The sequence below is a fragment of the Macrobrachium rosenbergii genome, chromosome 26 (assembly GCF_040412425.1).
Source record: "Macrobrachium rosenbergii isolate ZJJX-2024 chromosome 26, ASM4041242v1, whole genome shotgun sequence".
NCBI classification, from domain to species: Eukaryota; Metazoa; Arthropoda; class Malacostraca; order Decapoda; family Palaemonidae; genus Macrobrachium; species Macrobrachium rosenbergii.
Window position 1 is genome coordinate 26,861,165 of NC_089766.1, and position 24,890 is coordinate 26,886,054.

At 34.4% G+C, this 24,890-nt stretch overlaps 2 protein-coding genes across 4 annotated transcripts in view; both read right to left on the reverse strand.

The window, feature by feature from the left end:
- The window catches only part of LOC136853115 (homeobox protein PKNOX2-like), a 638,842-nt gene extending 628,356 nt beyond the window's left edge, over positions 1–10,486 (reverse strand). The window contains exon 1 of one of the 3 annotated variants that reach the window (XM_067128415.1): positions 9,534–10,486. The gene's annotated coding sequence lies outside the window, so the exon portion shown is untranslated. The remainder of the gene's footprint in view (positions 1–9,533) is intronic. The other 2 variants (XM_067128414.1, XM_067128416.1) reach the window with 2 other exon arrangements.
- A 7,239-nt stretch (positions 10,487–17,725) lies between these two features.
- LOC136852783 (zinc finger MYM-type protein 1-like) lies at positions 17,726–19,585 on the reverse strand. Its single transcript, XM_067127681.1, has 2 exons — positions 19,378–19,585; positions 17,726–19,149 (listed from the first exon to the last, which is right to left on the reverse strand). The coding sequence occupies exons 1-2, from the start codon at positions 19,583–19,585 to the stop codon at positions 17,726–17,728; spliced, it is 1,632 nt and encodes a 543-aa protein (XP_066983782.1).
- Positions 19,586–24,890: the final 5,305 nt, after the last annotated feature.

Genomic DNA, 24,890 nt, shown 5'->3' on the forward strand with positions numbered 1-24,890 from the left:
AGTTTAGAAATAAAGAAAAAAAAGTTTGGTCAAAATAATAACTTAAAATTTACTGAACGCTTTTAGCGGATAAAACAGAATATTAATAACGAACATCAACATTGAAAAACAGAGACGAAATATCTGACTTCCTAAGTTATCGCTTACATCGAGTGAATTTGAAACCCCCCGTTTTATTAGGACTGCCTTAAACTTGTTATGCACATGAAGTCACTGCTAAATTGCCCTGCATAATCTTTCTCTGTCTGTCTAGGCTACACATAGGCTACACACACACACACACACACACACACATATATATATATATATATATATATATATATATATATATATATATATATATATATATATATATATATATATATGTGTATATATGTGTTTGTGTATTTATATATACATATATATTTATAATATTCTGTATATATATACTACTTAATTATATATATATATATATATATATATATATATATATATATATATATATAATATATACATACATACATACATACATATATATATAGTACATATATATATATATGTCTTTTCTCCATGTATCTTATCCCCATCCAGTCCTCGGCATGACTCTTGGGATCGAGGTTGGTGGCCCTGGCCCTTCTACACATTAGTTGCAACCTACCACAGCCAAATACCGACCGCATACAAATTCCCTGCTAACGTCAACATTCACGATGAAATTCAAAGGAAGGGCCGAGGAGGTCGCAGCCTGCTCGATAACCTTAACCGAGACTCATCGTCGGTGGATTGAGCGTCCCAACCACTAGACTGCGTACAATTGCGTGTATCAAATACATAAAAATCAGCATGCACAAAGGCAAAGATTCTGCAAGTAAGACCATTCTCATTAAATTACTAAAAGAATCATTCAAGTACCGCCAGATCCCCCCGACGATAACTATCTATGTCAGCTGCCAAGGTTTTGCACTGTATGTAATGCTGCTAATTTGAATTGCAAAGGAAAAACAAATAATGAAAATTGTCAGATTATCAGGCAAATATAAACAAAAACTCAAATTCCCATTTCTACCTATAGCTGATGGGATCTTATCCCACAACGGCGACATTTCGTGAAGTAACAGAAGGAAACTCCGTTCGTGAGCCTTTCGGGTTTAGAAGTATAACCGCCTAAAATAAAAAATAAAAAATCAGCATATCTGCTAAATAAGAAAAACCTTTTTAAGACTAAAGTTCATGTTTTTCTTTATCAAGACGATGAATGAAAACATGATTCCCCATATTTCATTGAACATGTTTTCTTACCTCTGAACTCTAAGAATTTATTTTCCTTTATAGATGCACAAAATGTGAATCTGACTGAAAAGAACCTCGGGGAGAAGGTCTGTTGACGGTCAGTTACTTGGCATTCATAATCAAGCTTAGTGTCGGATTGTTCTTCCAAAGATAATCAATTACTTGACTTTCTTAAATACAGTTTTATTTTGAGGCTTACTTGCTGTCCAGCCACTAACGCTACTGACTTGATTCTACGTGAATCAGAAATTTTATAGCCTCTTTATTCTATACGCTACTGATGCCAGAGATTCTCTTCTTGACAATTTAATGTTGGTAAAGGCCACCATGAATGACCTTCCGATACTGGCATTAAACTACCAACATTCTGTGCTTTTGTGTGTGTTGGCAGTTAACTTTAGAGTGCAAGTATTCTATTGTTGGAGGCTCCCTCATTCGTAAATTACTGGTGTTGGAGATGCCTTCTTAAATCACTTATAGAGCCTGACGACCTCTCTGATGTAGACTGACGGCGGAGATGTTGGATTAGCGCTTGAAGTAATCCCTTTAGAGTAACGGTTACGTTTGGTCACTCCTGGATTATCCCTTTTATTACTAATAGTCTTACAAAATGCATCGTCAAAACCATTCTTGAGGTAGCGCCATTAAAAGATAAGTATAGCTGGAGGTTTGAGGCACATCCTGCTACCAAACCGGCAACAATGAAAGTTCTCAAAAAATCAACTTCGCGCACAGAAAGTGGCATGAAGGTGAATCAAAAGAAGAGCTTTCGGACGGTCTCTCTTGCAAGAGCTGCGGGCAAGTCAAGCGACTTTCTCACAAGCAAAACAAAATTTATTTCCAAAGGTGCCTGAGGATGTTCTGTGGTTAGAAAGAAAGTCTTAGAGTACAATAGGATACACAGGCTGACTCGTAATGTACTCTCCGGCACAAACCATTCGTGAAAGGAGTACTCCTGCGAGTCCTAGCTAGCAAAAACCGGTGAGAAAATTGACAGTTTCTACCCTATAAAATTGTCAGTGACAGAGCTCTTTATAAGCGCTGCCCTGCAAAATCTTTAGCAAAACAAGCACTAACTGAGAAGAAATTGGCCCAGTTACAAAATTAAACACTTCAAAATTTAAACTACATAAAAATCGCCCTTTCTCTAACCAACCACATTCATTACTGCTGGTCGGAAAAGTAGGAAAGCTATACATTTAAATCTTCTAAGTTTTCAAGAGATAGAAAACTGAGTGAGGCAAGTTTTAGACAATTATCATTCTTAACCAGACAGTTCTTGAAAGGTTTGAACCCCAGTGAATTTTTAGTTTTCAGAAAATTTTCAATGAAAGCCGATGTAGTTTAATGGCATAAACCTATGATGAAGGATTTGTAAATTTCAGAGCCTTAATGTAGCGTAACTCAACATAAATAAAACAGAACAAAATGCTGGGAAGCTATCGACGGATTGTAGAAATAGCTAGGCCTTATATCATAAGTCAGACAAATTATTAGCATGGTATATAATCGAGGAATTTACAAACCTAAGTATAATCATGAGCAAAAATCCTGATGGCCTTCACGCTTAAAATTCCAAACAGCTACATCTGCTGCCTTCCAAATTATATTAAAAACTGAACGATCGAATGAGGGTAAACTGTCCAACAAAAAAGGATGTAAAGATTTTTTTATGCTAAAGTATTCAATATTTTTAACTTAAGTCATAAAATAGACTTCACTGATGGATCCTATGTGGAAAACTGATACTTGATTGTATGCCAGTAGGGAGTCGGACTTTATAAAAAAAAAATATAAATACCTTTCACACAGTTTCTTAAGAAAACATTTCCCGTAAAACTGCTATAATTCAACATTATTTAAAGTCTGGTAGGGAAATACGAGCGTTATTAAAAGCTCTACCGTGCAATTTTTTTATATGGAAAGGGGAATAGGTCATATCTTTAATACGGAACATGACCTGTGTCATTCAGAAATAGGTTCGTTGGTGGGTCAGTGGCGGCCGTACAATTTCCAAACAAATACTAACGAATGGCACGTGTAGCATTTCATGGCAAATTCTAGCTGAAGGCGATCACATTTCTTAGCAAGATCACAAGGCGGCGCACCCTTGGTTTTTGTAACAATGAAAAATACAGTCTTCGCTCATTAAAAAAGTTATATATATATATACGTGTGTGCGTGTGTATAACAATCTAAAGTGCAATTGAATTACAATGCCCTGAACAGTGCATCCCTAAATAAAGATTACAAAAATATGGAAAAATTTGGAATGATAGGGTGTTTGCGAAGATGCTAGCGCGCAAGCGTTCTTCGTCGTAGTTACGTTAGAAATCCTAAAGCTTCTGGTAGCCTCTCTCTCTCTCTCTCTCTCTCTCTCTCTCTCTCTCTCTCTCTCTCTCTCTCTCAGAGCCAAAGACCGACAGAGATGGACTGATATTGGAACCATAAAGAAACGCATGTGTCAATAACGACTCCTGGCACAAATACAGCTGCATTTTGGGGGGAAATGAAGGACAGGCCAGGAGAGGGGCTGCGACAGGGAGGGGAGGTTTCACTGACAAAGGCTTCAGCCCGGCTCAAGATTATATTGCACGGGGAGAGAGAGAGAGAGAGAGAGAGAGAGAGAGAGAGAGAGAGAGAGAGAGAGAGAGAGAGAGAGAGAGAGGCGAGGTCATTCTCCACTGTTTTATGATTAAAATAAGCAAACGATTGGAAAAACTATTTCCGTCAAATATAAAATAATAATAATAATAATAATAATAATAATAATAATAATAATAATAATAATAATAATAATAATAATAATAATAATAAAAAGCTATAAGATTATTATAGATTTGTCACTGTAAAATTCTGTGCAGTGAGTTTTTGAAATAATAACTTTAGAGCACTGGTATTTGTAAAACATGAAATAGCACACACACACACACATACATATATATATATATATATATATATATATATATATATATATATATATATATATATATATATATATATATATATATATATATATATATCATTTACACATATATATTTATTTAATGTGCATATACTGTATATATATGTATGCGTGTGTGTGCTGTTTCATGTTTCACAAATACCAGTGCTCTGAATAATAATAATAATAATAATAATAATAATAATAATAATAATAATAATAATAATAATAATAATAATAAGCCATAAGATTATTATAGATATGTCACTGAAAAATTCTGTGCAGTGGGTTTTGAAATAATAGCTTTAGAGCACTGGTATTGTAAAACATGAATATTTACGCACACACACACATATATACAATATATATATATATATATATATATATATATATATATATATATATATATATATATATGCATATATGTGTGTGTGTGTGTGTGCTGTTTCATGTTTTACAAATACCAGAGCTCTAAATCTATTATTTCAAAAACCCACTGCACAGAATTTTTCAGTGACAAATCTATAATAATCTTATAGCTTATTATTATTATTATTATTATTATTATTATTATTATTATTATTATTATTATTATCCAAGGTTTTTTCTTTTTACCTTGAACTGGCTGTCGTCATTAGGTCCATTGCTTCTTTACTGTGTACCTTACTGGGAAAATTCTCCATGACATCATTGCTGTCATAACTTGTATACAGCATGTTACCATTATTATTATTATTATTAGTGACGCTATTAGAATTTTTTCCGATCTTGCTCAAGTATTTCGTACTTTCTCCTTGGTACATACATTCTGTAATTGAAACTGGTCATAAGCTGAAATGAAGTCGTATCACTATTGCTATTATTATTTTCGATGAATCAATGAAATGAGGATAAAAAAGAAACATTTGTTTTTCATATTCTGATGGGATAATCAACTGAACGAAAACATTTCTATTTTCCCTTCAATTCGGAATGGCCCAGCCAAAACAAGTCATCTCAACTGAAGTATTGCGGTATTTTCCTTTCTCTGAAAAGAACTCATTTGTGGACAGTTTTGAACATTTCGTTTTTGAAATGTGTCACCGAACTCAAAATCACTTTTTTATCAAAGACGGGCGGTCAGCCGAAGGCAGATTTCCCGATTTCACATTTTTTCTCTGGATAGAATCGTCTGCATCTGGTTGTCTTGGAGAAAACAGACCGAAAAGTCGTGCGACTCCTTTGGATGACCACTGAAACACGAACACAGAAAAGGAATATTTTCGAAATTGTCCTTACGGTAATTGGTAATTGGTTTCCACTGAAGCATTCATTAAAGGAAATAAAATTCAGCCTATTGGTCATGGCAACATGTCATTTTATTATATCTTGTAATTATTATTACTGTTATCATTATTCCAACATGAAGCCTTTTTCGAAAACAAAGAGTGGTTCCCCAAATGAATAAAAGAAAGACAACGATCACTGCCACATCATAATTGAATCGCTGAATCGTGGATGTAGCCTATACCTCCGCGTGGAAACCCCCACAACATCAGTCGCTTCAGACACCCACACAAACATATTATTATTATTATTATTATTATTATTATTATTATTATTATTATTATTATTCCAACATTTTCACATTCACTGAACACAAACGAAAAAAAAGTCACTAATCAACTGAACAATTTTCCTCAGAATCGGACGATAAAAGACAAATAACGACACGTAAATAACTCTATAAATTCATGCATATTTAATAGTAGTCGTGAAATTTAGGGAAAATATTGACTTAAAAGTTAAAACCTCTTGTTGTCATTATCACGAGGCAAATCGGCGGAAATGATTACGTCATATTAATAAAAAATTTTCTGAAATTCAATCGGCTTGAAATCTGAACATCCAGGGAGGGGAAACTACTCAAATAAGCTTTTCAGAGAGTAATTTGTACAATGGAATAAGATTATAAAAAATGAACGTTGACGAAAATAAATGTTGAGAATTTTAAAAACTCTCTGTAGGATGCCATATTAAAACTTGTTAAGATATATAAACATAAATGAAGAAAAGGATTTAGCAGTCTTTTAAATCCTCGTATCAGTCCTTATCTATTAAGATGGGAAAACCTTAGCATTTAAACAATATCAAGTTTCCCAACTACTCCTAAATAAGAGACCTTACTAAATAACCCTTCAAAAACTTCATAATACAGAAATTGTGAAACCCCCGCAATACTTTATTAGCAATTATTTATATTTTCTTTCAAAAAATTATGACTAATGAAATTTCAGAAATATTTTTTAAAAGTTTACCATCCCCAGTGACTTCTAGAAGACACTCGTATGATCTGATTATTTTACACAAAATTTCAGTCAGATTTATTTACCGTCACGGAGAGCACAAATTAGGCCACTCTCTTTTTTCAGTTAATTACCAAGTTAGTTAGCAACGTTATTTATAGAAAAACAAATAGAAAGGTCCTCGTTCATCACTTAGTAATTGATGATGAGTCACAAAAAAATTTCACAAATCATTAACACACCAAAATAAAGTGAACAAATATCATTCTAACATGAATATGAAACTGATAAGTATGAAGGTCCTACTTTACTCCTTTAGTCTGCTGTTACTAAAAACGCCATAAAAGCAGCAATGCCTGTTCTATTTACCGTCAATATGCTTCATCTGAATACTACAGATCTCGACGAATTCATGGAGGAAGCTTTGCAAAAGCAGAAGCCGAAGGGAAGGGGAAATCATACCGTTACCGACTGGGTCCGGCCCGACGCAGCAAGTTGGTGGAAAGGAAAACAACTGGGTTCTAACTAACCCGACGACGAGAAACGCGCCTTTTAAAATAAGAAAGATTTCTTACTATAATTAAAATGCGATTTTTTTCCCCAACTGATGAAGCAAGTATCGGACAGAATAATACTGACATATAATAAATAGTTACACACAATAAATACTGGTACAGATAGTATCAAAATTTGCAAGCGAGCATCATCATAAATATAAAATAGATAATGAGCAAGGAGGTCGTCGGCCTCAAGAACAAGTGATTCATCAAAGCACAGGATAGGATACTGTTGCAGTGGTAGATGCTTGCTCCCAATGCCATGCATCAACATATGCAAATGGCGACACAGCGGGGCCAAGTATAATTTGCATTTTACACTTTCTGATTATATCGACTATGAAGAAGGATTAGTTTTGCGTTCGTCCCGGTTTAATGTGCACTCTCAAATGGGGCCGTAGATGGTTACAATTAAGCTGTACAAACAAACACACACACACACACACACACACACACACACACACACACACATATATATATATATATATATATATATATATATATATATATATATATATATATATATATATATACACATACATACACGTTTACTCATGGGAATCAAAATTGTCTACGATTTGGAATAAATACAGTATTTAGTAAGATGAAACTAGCCACGATTCATATCCATCGTTTCCATTTCTTACTTCTAGTATTTTGCATATATATATATAATATATATATATATACACTATATGTATGTGTATATATAATATATTTATATATATATATATATATATATGTATATATATTCATGTATATATACATATTCAGTTCAACTTTATTATCTGAATTTCATCAGGGTGTAAAACATCAAAATGAAACTAAAAGCGCAAATGATCGTACTAATGGTTAGGTTAAGACATCGATTAAACAATAAAAATTAATAAATAGACCGGTAAATTTTTTATCTATTCTCGGAGATAATTTACCTATAGCTTCAAAAAACTATTTTTATTAACTTTTTACATTCAAATAATAATTTCGCAAGGCACCTAATTTTTAGATACTGGTTCAAATTCCTCCTAGATTATTATTATATTGTATATTTTTAAAGCTTAGCATTTTATATGTGTGTATATGTATGTATATATATATATATATATATATATATATATATATATATATATATATATATATATATATATATATATATATATATATATATATATTCTAACTCTTTCACATATTAAGAATATTAACCTATCGACAACGAAGTGGTATGCAATCAGCTTCAACAATGGACGAAAATTACGATATTTCATAAAAGCGGTTTTAACAATAATTAGAAGATTATCTGATGAAATAAATGAAAGATGTACGGAAAAGTATGCTTTTTATAGGTAGACATTTTCATTACATATATTTTAAGATGGGAATAGACTATAGTTTATATTACGCAGAATTTACACTTACCAAAGGAGCCAAGAAGATAACATACTTGCAAATCGACAAATGAAAAACTTAACCGAACGCAAGTGTGCGATTCTTTAGATATAAAAACGTGACAGAGAGCGATTGGTTATACAAAGACGTCGCGTACATAAAAACGAAGGAAAAATAAAGAGCAGTCCACCTACAAATAAACTTACAAATAAATAAAAAGAGCAACAAAGCAAGCCCATCTATCGGATATCCTGCCACGAATCTCAGCCACATGTCCACTCATATCCTCCAAAACAAAAACAATAACATGAACTGGTGAGCCGCAAAAAAGAAAAAGAAAAACTCGCACAAAGCAACCAAGCTCAACGTAGACGGGACAGAGCCTAAAAAAATTGTTTTCCTCTTCTTCTTGTTAGGATGAATCAAAACATTGCCTGTAGGGCCAGCAGTACAAATGGACAGATAGACTCAGAGGAAAAAAGGTATTTTCTTTGGGGAAGTCGGTGTTCAGACAAAAGCAAAAACAAAACAGGACATCATAACAGACGATGTTTGGAGGGGAATGGAAGACAGAGGAGTAGAAGAGAGAGAGAGAGAGAGAGAGAGAGAGAGAGAGAGAGAGAGAGAGAGAGAGAGCCTTTGGAACAGTGTAGTGCCAGTGTGTGGTGTCGGGCCTCATACACACACTAGCGCTCGGCACAATCGATAGCGACCGTAAACACGCGTTGCCACAGCTAGGCGCCAAACATTAGACTCTCTCTCTCTCTCTCCCTCTCTCTCTCTCACTCACCACACTGTTTTCACGCCTCACACATCACGATATGTCGGATTGTGTCACAACACAGCAATGCCGGCGGACAAGACATTGATTGCTCCTCCACACGTCCTGATACCGCTGGCACGTTCGCTCTTACCCCAAAGGACCGGAGGTGAAGACACGACTGACACACAATACGTCCTCTCTCGGTCGTGTCATTTGTCTTTGGTCACCGCCACGACTGGACGGGGCCCTTTGACCCACGGCATGCAAGTGTCGCTGTCATCGAGACCTTGAAGAGGCATTCGGAGTGAACAAAAGACAGATGGACTCACCATAAAATTCAGCAGAACGACAGGAGAAGTCCTCGGGGTCCTGATACGTTTCGTCGTCGCCGAGCGGGACAGGGTTTTTCCGTTTTATATTTTTTTCCTCTTTATCACCAAATCACAGTTCACGGGAGGGGCCTGCAGGGGCCTCTGGAAGGTTCTCTTCAATCGTCAAAACACCCGACGGGATTTTATATGAAAGTAGAAAAAGGTGGGAAGGGGTTGAAAACCGAGCGCTTACTAAGAGGGATTTTGGGTGTAGGTGGCTACTTTCGATAACAAAGTCGGCTCCGATCTGGTAACAGGCGAGCGCTCGACGCCTTCTTCAGCTACCTGGGTAATTCTTGGTCGTTGTCAGTCCTCAGCCCCTTGATAATCAGCAGCAGAGTGGACCAGGTGAAAGCGTGGGGGGTTGGCGAGATTGGAGGGGCGCTATGCGTTGTGTCTCCGTTGAAGGCAGACTGTCAAGTGGCGACCGTCAAAGCTCGTCACCAACGTAGGCTCCTCCCTTTGTAGCCGTGAGCTGCGCAGGGGCCCGCGGGAAGCGAGACGCACACTCGCTCGTCCTTCCCTTTACTCGCAACTATTGATTTTAAGAAGGCCTTTCCAGTTTTATGGGCTCCGAAATCGTAAATATGGGATGGAAAAAAGGAAAAGTCTTCCCAAGAAGCTGGGTATGGGCATGGGGTCAACTGTATCTCCTTAAAAATGCCCTCTGGAAAGCGATTTGGCACCAGTTGTTGGGGGGAGTTGTGCCTTACCGAAACGAAGCGCTATGGAAAATAATATAAGAGACTCTTTGGTCCGAGAACAAAGGCGCCATAAATCTGTCACTGATTCCTACGGATGCTGGGATGAAGCTCCGTTCATCCGGACTCTTTACAAGTCAAGTGTGGGCGTGGACCATTGATATTTAGGGAAAGAAAGGTGAAGAGGGGATCTTAGCACCTGAACTTCGAGAGCGGGACAGACGAAATGAATGAGAGGGTTGCACATGGGTGATAACCGTTCGTTTTCTATGACTAACTGCCGCGAGTTTCGCGACGGGGTGGAGCGACTGTCAGTCTTAGCAGAGACGAACCTGTCTAAAAATAACGTATGTCGCTTTTAAATCGCCGCTTTTCGAAGCAGCGGTACTTCCCCTCTTAATTGAGAACAGAGTTTCGCCGATATTATTGTCCTACTGGGCCCAAAATCGTCCTAAATCGTCCGAAACAGACCCGTGGAGCGACGCCGAAAGGCCATAAATCGTATCTTGGCACTGGTCAAGTTTTGAGTCTTCGTACGCGGCTGGGCTGTCCTTACCTGTGTGTTGGGCGGCCGCTTCACCTCAGTCTTCAACGAACGGTCGCAGGGGTCAGTAGGCCGCTCTGTTCCGACCGACCCCTTAGCACGTGGTTACTTAACATGTAAGTCACCTGCCCGAAAAGGAAAAAATGCAATTAACGTGTCGCCAAAGACCTGAATGTTACACAGGCTGCAAGATACAATATAGAGGGCCCCATTTCAATGGCTAGGAATCTCCTTCATACCATTATCCTATATGGTAAATGAGGACGTGGGATTCTATTCATCACTGCACAAGTAAATGCTATACATCAGTATTTTATTTTCATATTTCTCGTTTAAAAATTAAATAGCGTCATTCCCCAACTGGCCTTTTACGCTTTTTAAATGGAAGACAATATAAATTGTCAAAATGACTTTACATGTTGATTTCATTCACGAGAAAATAAAAACTAACCTCTCTCTCTCTCTCTCTCTCTCTCTCTCTCTCTCTCTCTCTCTCTCTCTCTCTCTCTCTAATGCATCCATATGCACATCAACAGAATTTGATGATTCAAGCACTGAAAAATTAATATAAAAATTATGACTAGAGGAATACACAATACACAATACAGACAGATATACGTGCATGCTGTTATGTGTATCTAAATTGCATTGCATATATTCTTGTTTTCTTCTTAAAGTGTAAAACTCTAAATGATAAAAATAGATAGAAGGGAAAATTCTATTGCTCTTTTTCCCTTGATAAGGAAATGACGCCGCAGCACTTATACAGTTCCTTTTCAAAATCAACTGTTAAGACGAAAAGGCGAATTGAGATTCTTGGAAATATAAAACGTGAGAAAATTCCACAAAATCAGGAAGAGGAAATGAAAGGGAAGCAAATGAAGATAAGAATAAAAAGGGAGGAAAATAAAGAAAAGAATAAAATGGTATATAAAAAATTGTCTGAGAACAATAAGAGTATAAAATGAAAACAGGAAGAAACTTTCAGCAACTGTACACAAGAGAAACATAAATCAGTACAAAAGAAAAAATACAATAACGATAATGTGAAATTCTTGGGAAACTTTTGTAAGTTTCACAAAGGGAAAATATAGAGTAATTAAATTTGAGAAGAAAAAATATCATGTTGAAAAATTAACTGTAACTGCAAAAGGAAAATAAAAACTCGCGAACATGTAATAAAATTTAACAGTATGAGATCAGACCGAAAAAATTGATATTATTTGCAAGAGCGAAAAACTAATAACAATAATGATAATAATAATAATAACATAATTAAAATATACTCATAGTAGCATGAGTCTTGAAATGGCGAAACAAATCCAGTTATGTCTACAGAAAGACATTTATTTTTAAATATATGTACTCATACATAACTGTGGATTTGTGTCTCTAATAATAATAATAATAATAATAATAATAATAATAATGATAGTAAAAAATAACTTCATTTCAATAGAGGAAGCTAAAGCTGGCTTATTTTTGAATTACTGTTTACAGGACCTGCCACCATCTTAATAATAATAATAATAATAATAATAATAATAATAATAATAATAATAATAATAATAATAATAATAATAATAATAATAATAATAATAATAATAATAATAATAATAATAATAATAATAATAATAATAATAATAATAATAATAATAATAAACTGATGAAGAAATAAAAAGGAAACCAAAAATATAGCAACAATTTGAAGTCTCATTTCCGAGTTCATTTGTTTTATTGTATTTGATTTCCTTTGCTATTTGCCACATACAGTATTTTCTATATTTATGTATCTATAATTCTTTTGCCATACTGTGTTGGTTTTCTAACTAGGACTGAAACTTGGCTAGTTAGTAAGGGTAACAGTAACGAAAAACAAGAATGTTATCTAATCGTGTTTATTGAAACCAAAAGATATCAATGGAAAATTTTCAAATAGAAATAAAATGAAAATGAGTAATTTGTTGACAAATAGCACGAAATTTCATAGTGAGAATAAATGGCTACAGAAATCTAAAGCAGGTTGCAGGATACTGAAGACAAAAGTGAAAAATTAAGAAAATATCATTTGGTAAAAGTTAATATGCTTAGAAGTGATATGATATATATATATATATATATATATATATATATATATATATATATATATATATATATATATATATATATATATTGTTGATTACAGGAGAAAACATCTTTTGGAGCCACCACATTTAAGAGTAAAAATGCATATACTGTAGGTGGCTTATTTTACATTATTTGTTTAACACACATATATACATAGCGTATTTATGAAGAAAGGAAAGTAAAAATAAAGGAAAATGCAAATAAAATATACGAAAATACCATAAAGTCAGCGATGGCCTGTAACTTAACAAATGAGATGAAAGGTAAAGTGTAAGTGAACAATTGAAACAGTTCTTTGGTCACGAAACTCACAAAGAAAAAAAACGAAGAAAATGTAAGCAAGGAAAATCCAGAGAGGAAATAAAGCCAGAGTCCAGCGACTTGCTAGGTCAGCTGCAGTCCCGTTCCCCAGAGGGAAACATTGCTTCGCCAGGACTCCGTCGTGGATTCCCCGTTAAGCGCCGGTGCCCCTTTTCAGCTGGGTCGAGTGTTTTATCCACGTGAACACGTTCAAGCAAAGAAGGTAAAACGCTAAAATAATTTTAAGAAATTGCCAGTAAGAAAAACACACATTTCTATGGACACTAAAACTCACGAAAGATTTTAAATTGAACTCCGAATGTTTCTGAATTATTTTTGTATCATTTTTGTCATGTACTTGTATTCATATGGTCATTTTACTCAGAGTAATATAATCTAATATTAATTTAAGTAAAATGACTATATGGAAATACAAAGATAAGATAAAAAAACTATGAAGAAATTGGATGAAATTTTTTTTATTCTGAATCATAAATTCAAGAAAAATAAAATATTTGAAAACGGTAAACTTTGAAATTTGTGAATATGCGGAAAATTGTCATGAAAGGAGATTATTATCATTATATTTTTTTTATAGAAATGTAGGTTCTGAAGCGAAGTGCTGGGCCCTTTCGGCCATTCAGCGCCAAAGACAGCGGTAAGAGGGAGCTGCGGTGGTTGGACAGCAAGATTGAGAAAAAGAAGTGGAATGGAGTTCAAGTAAAAGGCTAAAAAGAAGGTGCAGCTAGGGGCCGAAGGGACACTGCAAACAGCCTTCAGTAAAAACTGCAGTCCACCACGTGAGGAAATGAAAACAAGCGAAATAATAAAATAATTCTTAAAATGAAACTGTAGGGAAAGTTGTAAAAGTTAAAATGGTTTTAATATATACTTAGTGAACTACATGAAACTTAACCGATAAGGAACTAGAGTTAATATTACTAGAAGATATCGTCTGAATTTCACACAATTAAAAGCGAAGTCAGAAGCACTCAAATAAAATAGATAGTTTACAGGAGAGTAAAGCAAATTAAACAAAAAACATGAAAACCAAAGTTCAGAATGAAACTCCATGAAAATATAAAACTTTCAGGCAAATCAACATGCAATATCATACCCCAGAGGAAACGACAGTAATAATTCGGGAGAAGGCCTTCTAAATTTATTTCGCTGAAGAAAGACACAGCATGGCAGGCATCTTTTTGTAAATTTTTTTTTTCCGTTCTTTTCGCTAATTGTGTCTCCTCGTGGAGTACACCTAATAAGTTTCCAAATACAGGCATGAGTCATACACAATAAATAGATTAACATACTGTATGTATATCTAGAAAACACAACAGGAAAAATGGTTAAATAGTTGCGGCTGCTTCACTGTAATGATTCATTGTCTTTATCAGGTATCGACTTAAATAATCGCTTCTGTAATTCTATACACAGCGCCCGCCCATAACCAGACGAACTCCACGAGGAGAAGAAACAAACTGGGTGAAAACAAAATAAACCATTTATATAAAGAAGGCCTCCCGAGCTGCTCCAATATTTAATGTTGTAATGTCATAAATATCTTACAGCCGACTAGAAAACGTTCGCTGTACCTTTTACAGTTTGATAATGATGGTAAGCAACTCTGGTTGTGGTCACTAAAAAGAAAAATCAGGCGCCGTTGGCATAAAGCTTTTTGAATATTAATGGTTAGGGGTGTGAGACCATCAGCCTCACCCCATAAATGCTTGCTGAAGACCAGAGATACAACACCCGTATACTGGTGCCACTCCGCTAACGGCAAGGTCATATAATAATAATAATAATAATAATAATAATAATAATAATAATAATAATAATAATAATAATAATAATAATAATAATAATAATAATTTTTGAAAAGCAATGTAATGAATTCCATGTTCAACTATCAAAGGATGACACAACTGCAGAATTATTACCAATAATAATAATAATAATAATAATAATAATAATAATAATAATAATAATAATAATAATAATAATAATAATTTAGTTCTCCGCAATACAGCCAAAGTAGTCAAATTTCATAGAGTCAATGTACTAAATTTTTAAATGATTAATACTGAACTTCAATATTTAAAAATCCAGCTTAAATCATTGTTTTCAAATATTTTTTTGTAAATCATGACCCAAACAACAGCGTTTTTGAGAAACTTTCGTATCCATCTAACAAAATGAAACATAGTAATTCAAACTAATCGTTTTTCCCTACATAAAGATATTTGCGATGACTCAAAGTAGTTTTTACATGTATAAAATTATTAAAATAAAAACAGTACAAACTAAAAATGCTATTATAATAATAATTTCAGAACAAACTATTGCTTTATACGTATCTTATTTGTCAGGCCTTACATATTATGAAATGTTCACTATATAGCTGCAAGACTCCTTAAAGTATAAATGTAAAACATTTCCCCTACATAAGCATGTATGTATCGGGGGACACATACATGCCTACATACATAAACAGTTCCACAATCATGCATACACTCCTACATATTATGGCACTGAAGAAACTTTCAGAGTTTAGTTGATTTTCATAAACAATAAACAGATACTCGTACTCACTTGTCGTTACACACCGCACTTTTGATATATGCAGTGTATAATATATATCTATATGTATATGATTATATATATATATATATATATATATATATATATATGTATATATATATGTATATACATATATATGTATATATATACATATACATATATATATATATATATATATATATACAGGTAAGTACGAGTACCTGTTTATTGTTAATGAAAATCAGTTAAACATCCGAAAGGTTCTTCAGTGCCTTAATACCACAAAACGCAAGCGAAGCCAACCGCGTTCGAATGCAGCAATACCGTTTCTCTGTACCTCAAGCAATACCTGCTGCAAGCTAACTAATCCCTACAGTGCTACAGGTCAGATATTAAATCTACGGGGAATGCACTTCAATTTTCATCTTTCGTTATCATTAACGTTACTGAACATAAAATGAGGCCATTTTTTCTTGCTAGTAAATCTTGATATGTTAAAAAGATACATTGGAAATCCTTTACGAGGACTACCGTCCTCATCGTCAGAGGAGTTGCAACTAGATCAAAATTTCTGCACGGACAGACAGTGGCGTAGCTAGCCTTCCATCAGTGGGGGGTCCCAGGTGGGGCCAAGCTATTTTATAGGGGCGGGGCAAAGAAAATGGCATAAAACTTATATAAAAATTATATAATTAGTAAAACATACTATTCTCGGGCCAAAGAAAATGGCATAAAACTTATATAAAAATTATATAATTAGTAAAAGATACTATTCTCAAGTGTATATATCCATGTAAATAAAGCAAAATAATAACATTAGTAACGAGTAAACATGCATTTGAAATTATGGCGTTCAGTTAATTCTCAACTCTTACTATACGCAAATGTAAAGTAAATTTTCCTCACAACTTCGTTCCAAACTATATATAATTTTATATGTATATATATATAATATATAATTATGTGTGTGTTGTAAAGGTAACAAGAATCAAAACTAATGTTATTAAGAATATAGCAAAACTGTAAGTAAACTTGAAATATTTAAAATCATTTCTCAGGTAAATAGCATTAGAATGGCTCAAAATAATATCATCAGCAGCACAGATGTCAATTGCATTTTGAAAAATAATAATAATAATGTAAAATAAACAAATCACTTCTCATCTATATAGATTACAAACTGTACAGGTAAAGGGACCAAAATAAAGTAATTGAGAATATAGCAAAACTGTAATTAAAATAAAAGTATTATTCCGTATTTCAAATAAAAATATGCCCATGGCACGTAAATTGATCAATATATAATGATATATCTTTAAGTGTAAACATATACATTATTAAATATCTTTTCAGAAAAGAACTATCTTTCTATTATCATGCCGCTTGGCAAATTTTGATACAATTTTGTCCATATCGATAGATTTGGCTCTTGACACGTGGATTCCAAGGACAGCAAGTGAGTACAATCGTAAATAATCCATGGTGCTGCTCAGATAACTTTTTATTAGCCTCAGATGAAAAACTTCGTTCACATGCCGCTGATGTGGGAGGAAGAGCTATGGCTATTGTCAGAAATTTACACAAGTCAGGAAAGGCATCTTTGTAAGGTGACAGGAATGAGACAGTTGCACAAGAGTGGCGATCTTGACTCCCTCTGATTCCTTGCGCTGAATGAGCCTTTTGGCTTGGCGTACTTCTACAGCTAAATCAGACAGTTCAACTCCATACTGGACTGTCATTGATTCAATGATCTCTGCATTAAAAAATTTGGAGCTTCTTGGATCCAGTACTGAAATAGACCTCAGTAAGTTTTTGTTATCTTCACTGAATCGAGAGTCAAGTTCTGATAGAAAGCGGTCAAGCAATGGGTAGAACAGATTTACACAAAAGTCATGTTTTGAGTCGGGTGTTTCTTCCTAGCCAAGGGTAGTATTTGTTGCAAAGCCATCAAGCATGGAAGATTGCTGTCTTTTTCTTCCTGATTTATGAGCAAATCTGACTGGGATGTCTAGTTCCTTTGCCATGTCTTTTGCTTTAGACCAACGAATATCCCAATTTGAACCATCTCTCTCTTGCTCCAGCTCATCATGCAGAGTCTCAACCATGTCACCAGCAGCGGCTACATCAAGTATAAGTGATTCCAACATATCTGACAGCAGTTTGGTTGTGTGCAGCAGATATTCAAACACAACAAGGCTTATGATGAGTGAGAAATTAACTGCATTCAAGAGTCCAGCTGCATCAGTAGCACGCTTGCCAGAATACTCATTGGTTACCTCCTCTAGAGTTTGCAAAATGGCTGGTAGTTTTAGCAGCATTACTTTGCAGGCTGCATACTGACATGCCCACCTTGTGTCACTCAATTTTTTAAGCTTTTGGGGTGTTTGTCCGGAAATAGCTTGTTTTGTTTTTGCAAGAGCAACTCGTGCAGCACAGCTGATGACATGAACACATATGGATTCCAACAATCCAAAGAACTGGTCTGCAATCTTGACAGACTTAACAACATCCACAATCACCAAGTTTAGGCGGTGATTATAACAATGAATATAAGTTGCTTCTGGTGCAGCCTCTTCTCGGAAAAGTCTTTGTACACCAGCATTTGTCCCACTCATTACTGAGACCCCATCATATGTCTGACCAACGCGATTCTTTGCATCAGTACTGCATGTCAGTAACATTTCACGTATGCTGCTTTTAAGATACTCTGCATTTAGTTCATGCAGTCTTACGAACCCCAAAAACTCCTCATGTAGGGTATGATCAAACAAATACCTAACAACAACAGATAGCTGTTCTCTTCCACTAATGTCCTCTAACTCATCAACCATTGTAGAAAACCAAGTAGATTGATAAAGCTCATCTGTTATCTCATTAAGAACGGTTTCGGCCATGATTCCAATAATTTCATTCTGAATGGTAGGACTGGTGTATTTGGCATTCTTGGAAGACAGACGGGCTTTGATAATGGGATCTTTTTCAATGATGAGTTCCATTATTTCAAGAAAATTGCCCTTATTCATACTGTCAGGACCCTCATGATAACCACTTTGTGCAATTTTTTGGCGAGCTGTTAGGCATAAAACTTTGGCCACCTCCTTGATATATTGCCTATTTTCTGCTACAGTTTTATCATGGGCAGATGTCAAGAACTTAGCTATAGATTTTCCCCTAGCTATGTGTTCTTCAAAATCTTTCCAAGTACACATGGGGTATCTAATAAAAATCACTTTTCTCATGTTGTGAGAAGCCAGCATCTTTTTCTGTTGCTTTCTTCCACTGTCTCTGCCCAGTAGACACAAAGGCTGTTTCAGAGGCTTTATTTGGCTGTGGAAAGTTCCTACGGCAAAAACAATATGCAGCATCTGTCATTACGGAGTATTCCAGCCAGGAATGACTTGTATACCAAGATGCCTTAAATGATCTTAGTCTGTTGCCAATCTGATGAGTTGGAAAACATACCAGAGCTGGTTGCAAGGGGTTTTCTGTTTTACCTTGACTGATATCTGTTGGTCCTGGTGGTCTTAATGTAAGTTTTCACGATGGGCTGTAATTTTCTCAGTCGTACCTGCAGGTTTGGTGTAAGTACTCACACGTTCTGTTAGATCTTCATCTTCACTATCGGAAGTAGGCATGTCATCCTCCCAAAATATATTTTCATTTTCAATCTCCCCACCCTTATTCAAGTCATGACGCTTAGAAGGACAATCACATATGTCGGATTCTGGTGGTGACCGTTTATAGAAGAAAGTTTTTATGCTACTCTGTCTCTGCATATTGATTTTCTAGGCTATGTTCTTATTCTAACGTATATTATCATACTAACAAAGTAGAAGCTGGAAAACCACCACCGTTACCACCCAAACATCAGTATCCTGCAAGCAGAGACCAAAAATTTCAGGAATTTCAGGTTACTAAACAAAACAGAAAATCTATACAGGAAACTTCACTAAACAACTATTAAATTGGCTCTGTAATTATGTGAAACATTAAGGACATTGCATTATACAGTATATATATATATATATATATATATATATATATATATATATATATATATATATATATATATATATATATATATGACCTATTTTTTCAAGATAATTCTAAATTAGTTATCATGGGAAATATACAATCGCCTTCTAGGACAATATAAGTTGAAAATTGACTTCTTAATAAGCAGAATGAAAACCCTGAACTTACTAAAGCTGTATATGGTATACACTTAAACACATCTTCATATTGTGGTTGTCATTATTTACAACAGTAAACTATGGACTAGCAAGTTGCATAAATGCAACATCAAAATGCCTTGGTTACCATAGCTTGGGAGACCCGTCTGTTAAGCGTTAAAACTAAAAATCAAGAAATGTTAACCTAGTGAGTCGTGTCTATAAACATAAAAGTAAAGTTAGCCGTAAGATAAGAGAGCCAGATGACAGACAGCTTTTTCATCAAAACCAAAATCGATGAAATTCAAAATAAATTGTTTTATACAATTAGGCTTAAGGGCTACATATAATAAGGTAGTTTTTTATGTATACATCTTACTTTTGTTTTGTGAAAACGTCAAAATTATTCATATTCTATAGAGCACAGGTTCAATGACCAAGAGCCCGTGTCAGCACAAGGCTGACTTAATCTAAAACAACAGGTTCAAATAGTTTCATAATGTACTTACTTCTTCCCTCTACAATCAAACGCGTCTGGAGACGACATAACACAATCCACAAATTAAAGACTACAACAGGAACTGTATCGTCAACTGACAGAATTTCGATTCAAATATCATTAACGTTACAGCCTACAGGCAAACACAAAGGAATTTAAACAACTATCCTACTTGAATGAAGCATGAATGGTACATAGCTATTAGCCTAGCTCAAGCTGCCGTCTATTGCCATGAGAAAAATTCACCATGCGAACAGAAATCGATGCCATATCATCAAGAAGCAGAAAGGCGAGAATAACATATCTTAGTTCTAACTACCACTGTGATATATGCTTACCCCTTTAACTTCTGATATACCGGTTGCGCTCAAGGCAACACACATGCCGTTCAGCAGTTTCTTTCCTGACTCGTAGTTCATTTATAATTCTTGAGCTTTTTATTAATTTTCATGCCTTTTATTCTGAATATTTGTATATTCATTAATCAGAGGCTACTCCCACGAATTTTTTGGCAACACTGACGCTGGAGTCCCTTAAATTTAAAATTCAGTCACAACGGGAATTTCAACTGGGTGGCCAAGCATCTGATTGGAGGGACCCGGCACCCCCCCCCCACCATAGCGACGCCACTGCGGACAGAAATAATCCAAATTATTCCTCAGACTGAGGGAAAGCCAAATACATATACAGTACTTGACAGTCTTCATCCACACCCACGATGTGCAGCTTAATCCCAACAAACCAGACTGGTCAAGTTGTGAGATCAAGGCGGAACCTGAAATAAATCATCTGTCCGTGTGGAAATTTTCAGGAGTTACATTCCCTCAGATGATCAGGCCAGTGGTCGTTGTTTAGCTTAAGGATTTTCAGAGCATCTTTAAAAATATAGCAAGTTGTAGAATCCAGAAAATGGGCCTTATTTTACCCTCATCTGTAAAGTATGTGATGGTTCTCCACAGTTATTATTATTATTATTATTATTATTATTATTATTATTATTATTATTATTATTATTATTATTATTATTATTATAGTTACCCATACTAATAGATATCATTAGAACAGTAATCATAATATCATTAATGTTCTTATTATCCATCTTGGGTTCATGGGCCATGAATCAGACCCTGATGTTTTCCAAAACATAATAAAGGTTTACTGGCAGTCACCAGGTCCAACTTTTGGTAAAATCGACAACTAGCTTTCCGAGATATTTTGCGAACAAACGAAACGACATACAAATATGAATGAAAACAAAGTAACTTGAATCTCGCTGGCGAAGGTTAGTGCAATCCTGCAATGTGTACCTTCGATGGTACACCAGTGTACACCAGGATCTCTCTAAGACTGCGGAACTTTCTTTCTGTCCCGGTTCATTACGCCTTAACCGCCTGGAATAAGCAGGAAGAGACAAATCAGAATGGTAAGAGAAGGTTTCTCGACCTTCGGTAAGCGCACCCGTCTTTGAAGTCGGAGATTGTCGCGTCAGATCGAATCTCCCCGGTGACGAACCACTTATCATTTATAATCCCCCTTCGGTACCATTTCCGAGGCAGAGCGAATTGGATATGAAACATTTGTAGCTTAATGTTTGTGAATACAAAAATATCATGGTGATGTGATAAAAATAGATAATATACATACATATATATATATATATATATATATATATATATATATATATATATATATATATATATATATATATATATATATATGTGTGTGTGTTGACCTCTAGCTAGTCGGATACGTGGTACAAAAGGAGGACGAAAAGGTCATGATATTTCTCAAATAAAAGTTTGGGGTAGAAGGCATTCTGAAAATATTTTCTGAGGAACTCAACCTCATTATGAAAAGAGAGCCAGTCTGAAGATAGAGAAAGGGCTCTGTTCAATAATGTAACAACAGTTTGAAGCTTAAAATATCTCAACAAGTTCTTGAATAACAAATTTCAGCCAAAAATTCCTGCACCTATACAGTACCTAAACTTGACTTGTTTCTCTGCCTTTTACGAACGATAACAAATTTTTAACTGCATTAAAGCAGATTTTAAAGAAATACATTTCTTGCCTTAACCCCAAACTTGTTCCAAGAAATCCAAGAACAATTCAATAACTTTTGAGATTTAAAGACACTGCACCCAGCCTTATTCGTTCTATGGTTGGTTATAAACATACCTGCCCGAGATGTAATCTCGGGGTTTATGTCGAATCGACCAAAAGAATGCTGAAAGTGCGAACCGACTCTCATCGTGGTGTCAGCCATAGAACAGGCTGTACTTTGAGTAAGAAGGAGTTTTCAAACATAAGAGAACATACTAAGCAGTGTAAATCTATTATTTCCTATGACTATTTTGAAATCTTAGTGCAAGCTGCTGATGAAACTTCTCTCCACATCCTCGAGTCATTAATCATCAAACAACTGGTTCCGTCATTGAACAGTCAGTCTTCTTCTGCCCCTCTGTTTATAGCTTAAGATGTTTCTTCGTCCATTTGGTGCCCTTCTTGGTCACCCAGTTTCCGTATTTTGGGGCGTTAGGTTGGTTTTAATTCTTATGCTTCGGTTTTAATATCTGTATTTAACATTAATGAATGATTTTTACCGAGTCTTATGTACTGATTTGAAGTGTTGTTACTTTTGTATTTTAGCCCTGATGATGAAGCCATGCTTTGAAAGTTAGTAGGATATAAAGTTGAAACATGCATCACCTCCTATTCGTCCTCCTGTTTACACTATACAGCATATATATATATATATATATATATATATATATATATATATATATATATATATAAAATACATACATATATATATATATATATATATATATATATATATATATATATATATATGTATATATATAAATTACATATATATATATATATATATATATATATATATATATAATATACATATATATATACACACACAAACATATACATATATATATATATATATATATATATATATATATATATATATATATATATATATATATATATATATATAATATATATATATATTATTATATATATATATTATATATATATATATATATATATATATATATATGAATGTGATGACCTCACCATCCATCTTTGGAAGTTGCAATTAACCAAACTGGTTGGCGGAACCCGAGTGGTGCACTACTCTACTCGAGTTCTTGGGGCCCTCGGATCGCTCCCGAACGACTGCCCACCCTCCAACCCATTTGGAAATGGCTTCAAAAAATGTGTGTGAGGCTGGCAGCTTCATTCCCAGTGACTTACAAAGAAGCCGAAATCTAAGTAAGCACATTCAAAGAGTAAAAAGGCCTTTTCCTTTTCGAGTGGGTGGCTCCAAAAGGCGTCAGGCTTCATGATTCTCATGTGATGTCTTGGATGAGGTTGCTAGCTCCACGCACTTCTCCATCTCTGATAGCAACACACCACAGTCATATAACTACCATCCATATAGTTCACTGCTGACGTCAACAGAGGCACAATGGGTTTCCACAACGCTCACCCATACTGTCACGTCCTTACCCGGAATTCGAACCTGGGTTCTCTCCTGGTGAGGTGAATGTCACTAACTCTAGAACAATAATTTCTGTTCGTTCGGCCTTTCAAAGTAAAGCAGTTGAACGGGCTATCGTTTGTATCTCTTGAGATGTAGCCTACCGCCAATTACGCTATAGTCCGTATGATTCATTCTTCATTAACTGTAAAAAAGACGAATTCAGTTTTTAATAACATCCCAAGTACTTAGAAAGGCTTTAGGTTACCAGTTCCTTTATATATATATATTTATATATATATATATATATATATATATATATATATATATATATGGATATATACATATATATTATATATACGTGTATGTATAGATAGTATGTATATATATAATATATATATACATATCACTTAACCTTGGGAATCAATTACACCTAAGGGAATTTTAATTGATAAGTGCATCTGCCTTGTCAAGTCGACCGTCTATCACTGAAAGTAAACCAAAGGCTCAGGTTCGAAAACTGCGCTAAGTAGAGGCACTTATACTAGTTAAAATTACCCTTTGGTGTAATGTATTCCTAAGTCAGAGTGAAACGACAGTAAACGGTATATATATATATATATATTATATATATATATATATATATATATATATATATGTATGTATATAATATATAAATACAAATATATATGATATAGATATATATACACATATATATATTATATATATATATATATATATATATATATATATATATATATATATAAATATATTATATATATATATATATATATATATATATATATATATATATATATATATATATATATATATATATATATATATATATATATAGTCTCCGTAGGAAAAGAAGAGCGCAGGTTAAGAACCACCACATTTTATTTGCGACGCGTT

Excerpts from the sequence above, each read along its gene's own strand:
- LOC136852783 (XM_067127681.1), bottom strand. The coding sequence starts at position 19,585 with ATGCAGAGACAGAGTAGCATAAAAACTTTCTTCTATAAACGGTCACCA. Across the intron at positions 19,150-19,377 it reads TACTTACACCAAACCTGCAG|GAACTTTCCACAGCCAAATA; the intron begins GTACGACTGAGA and ends TTTTTGCCGTAG.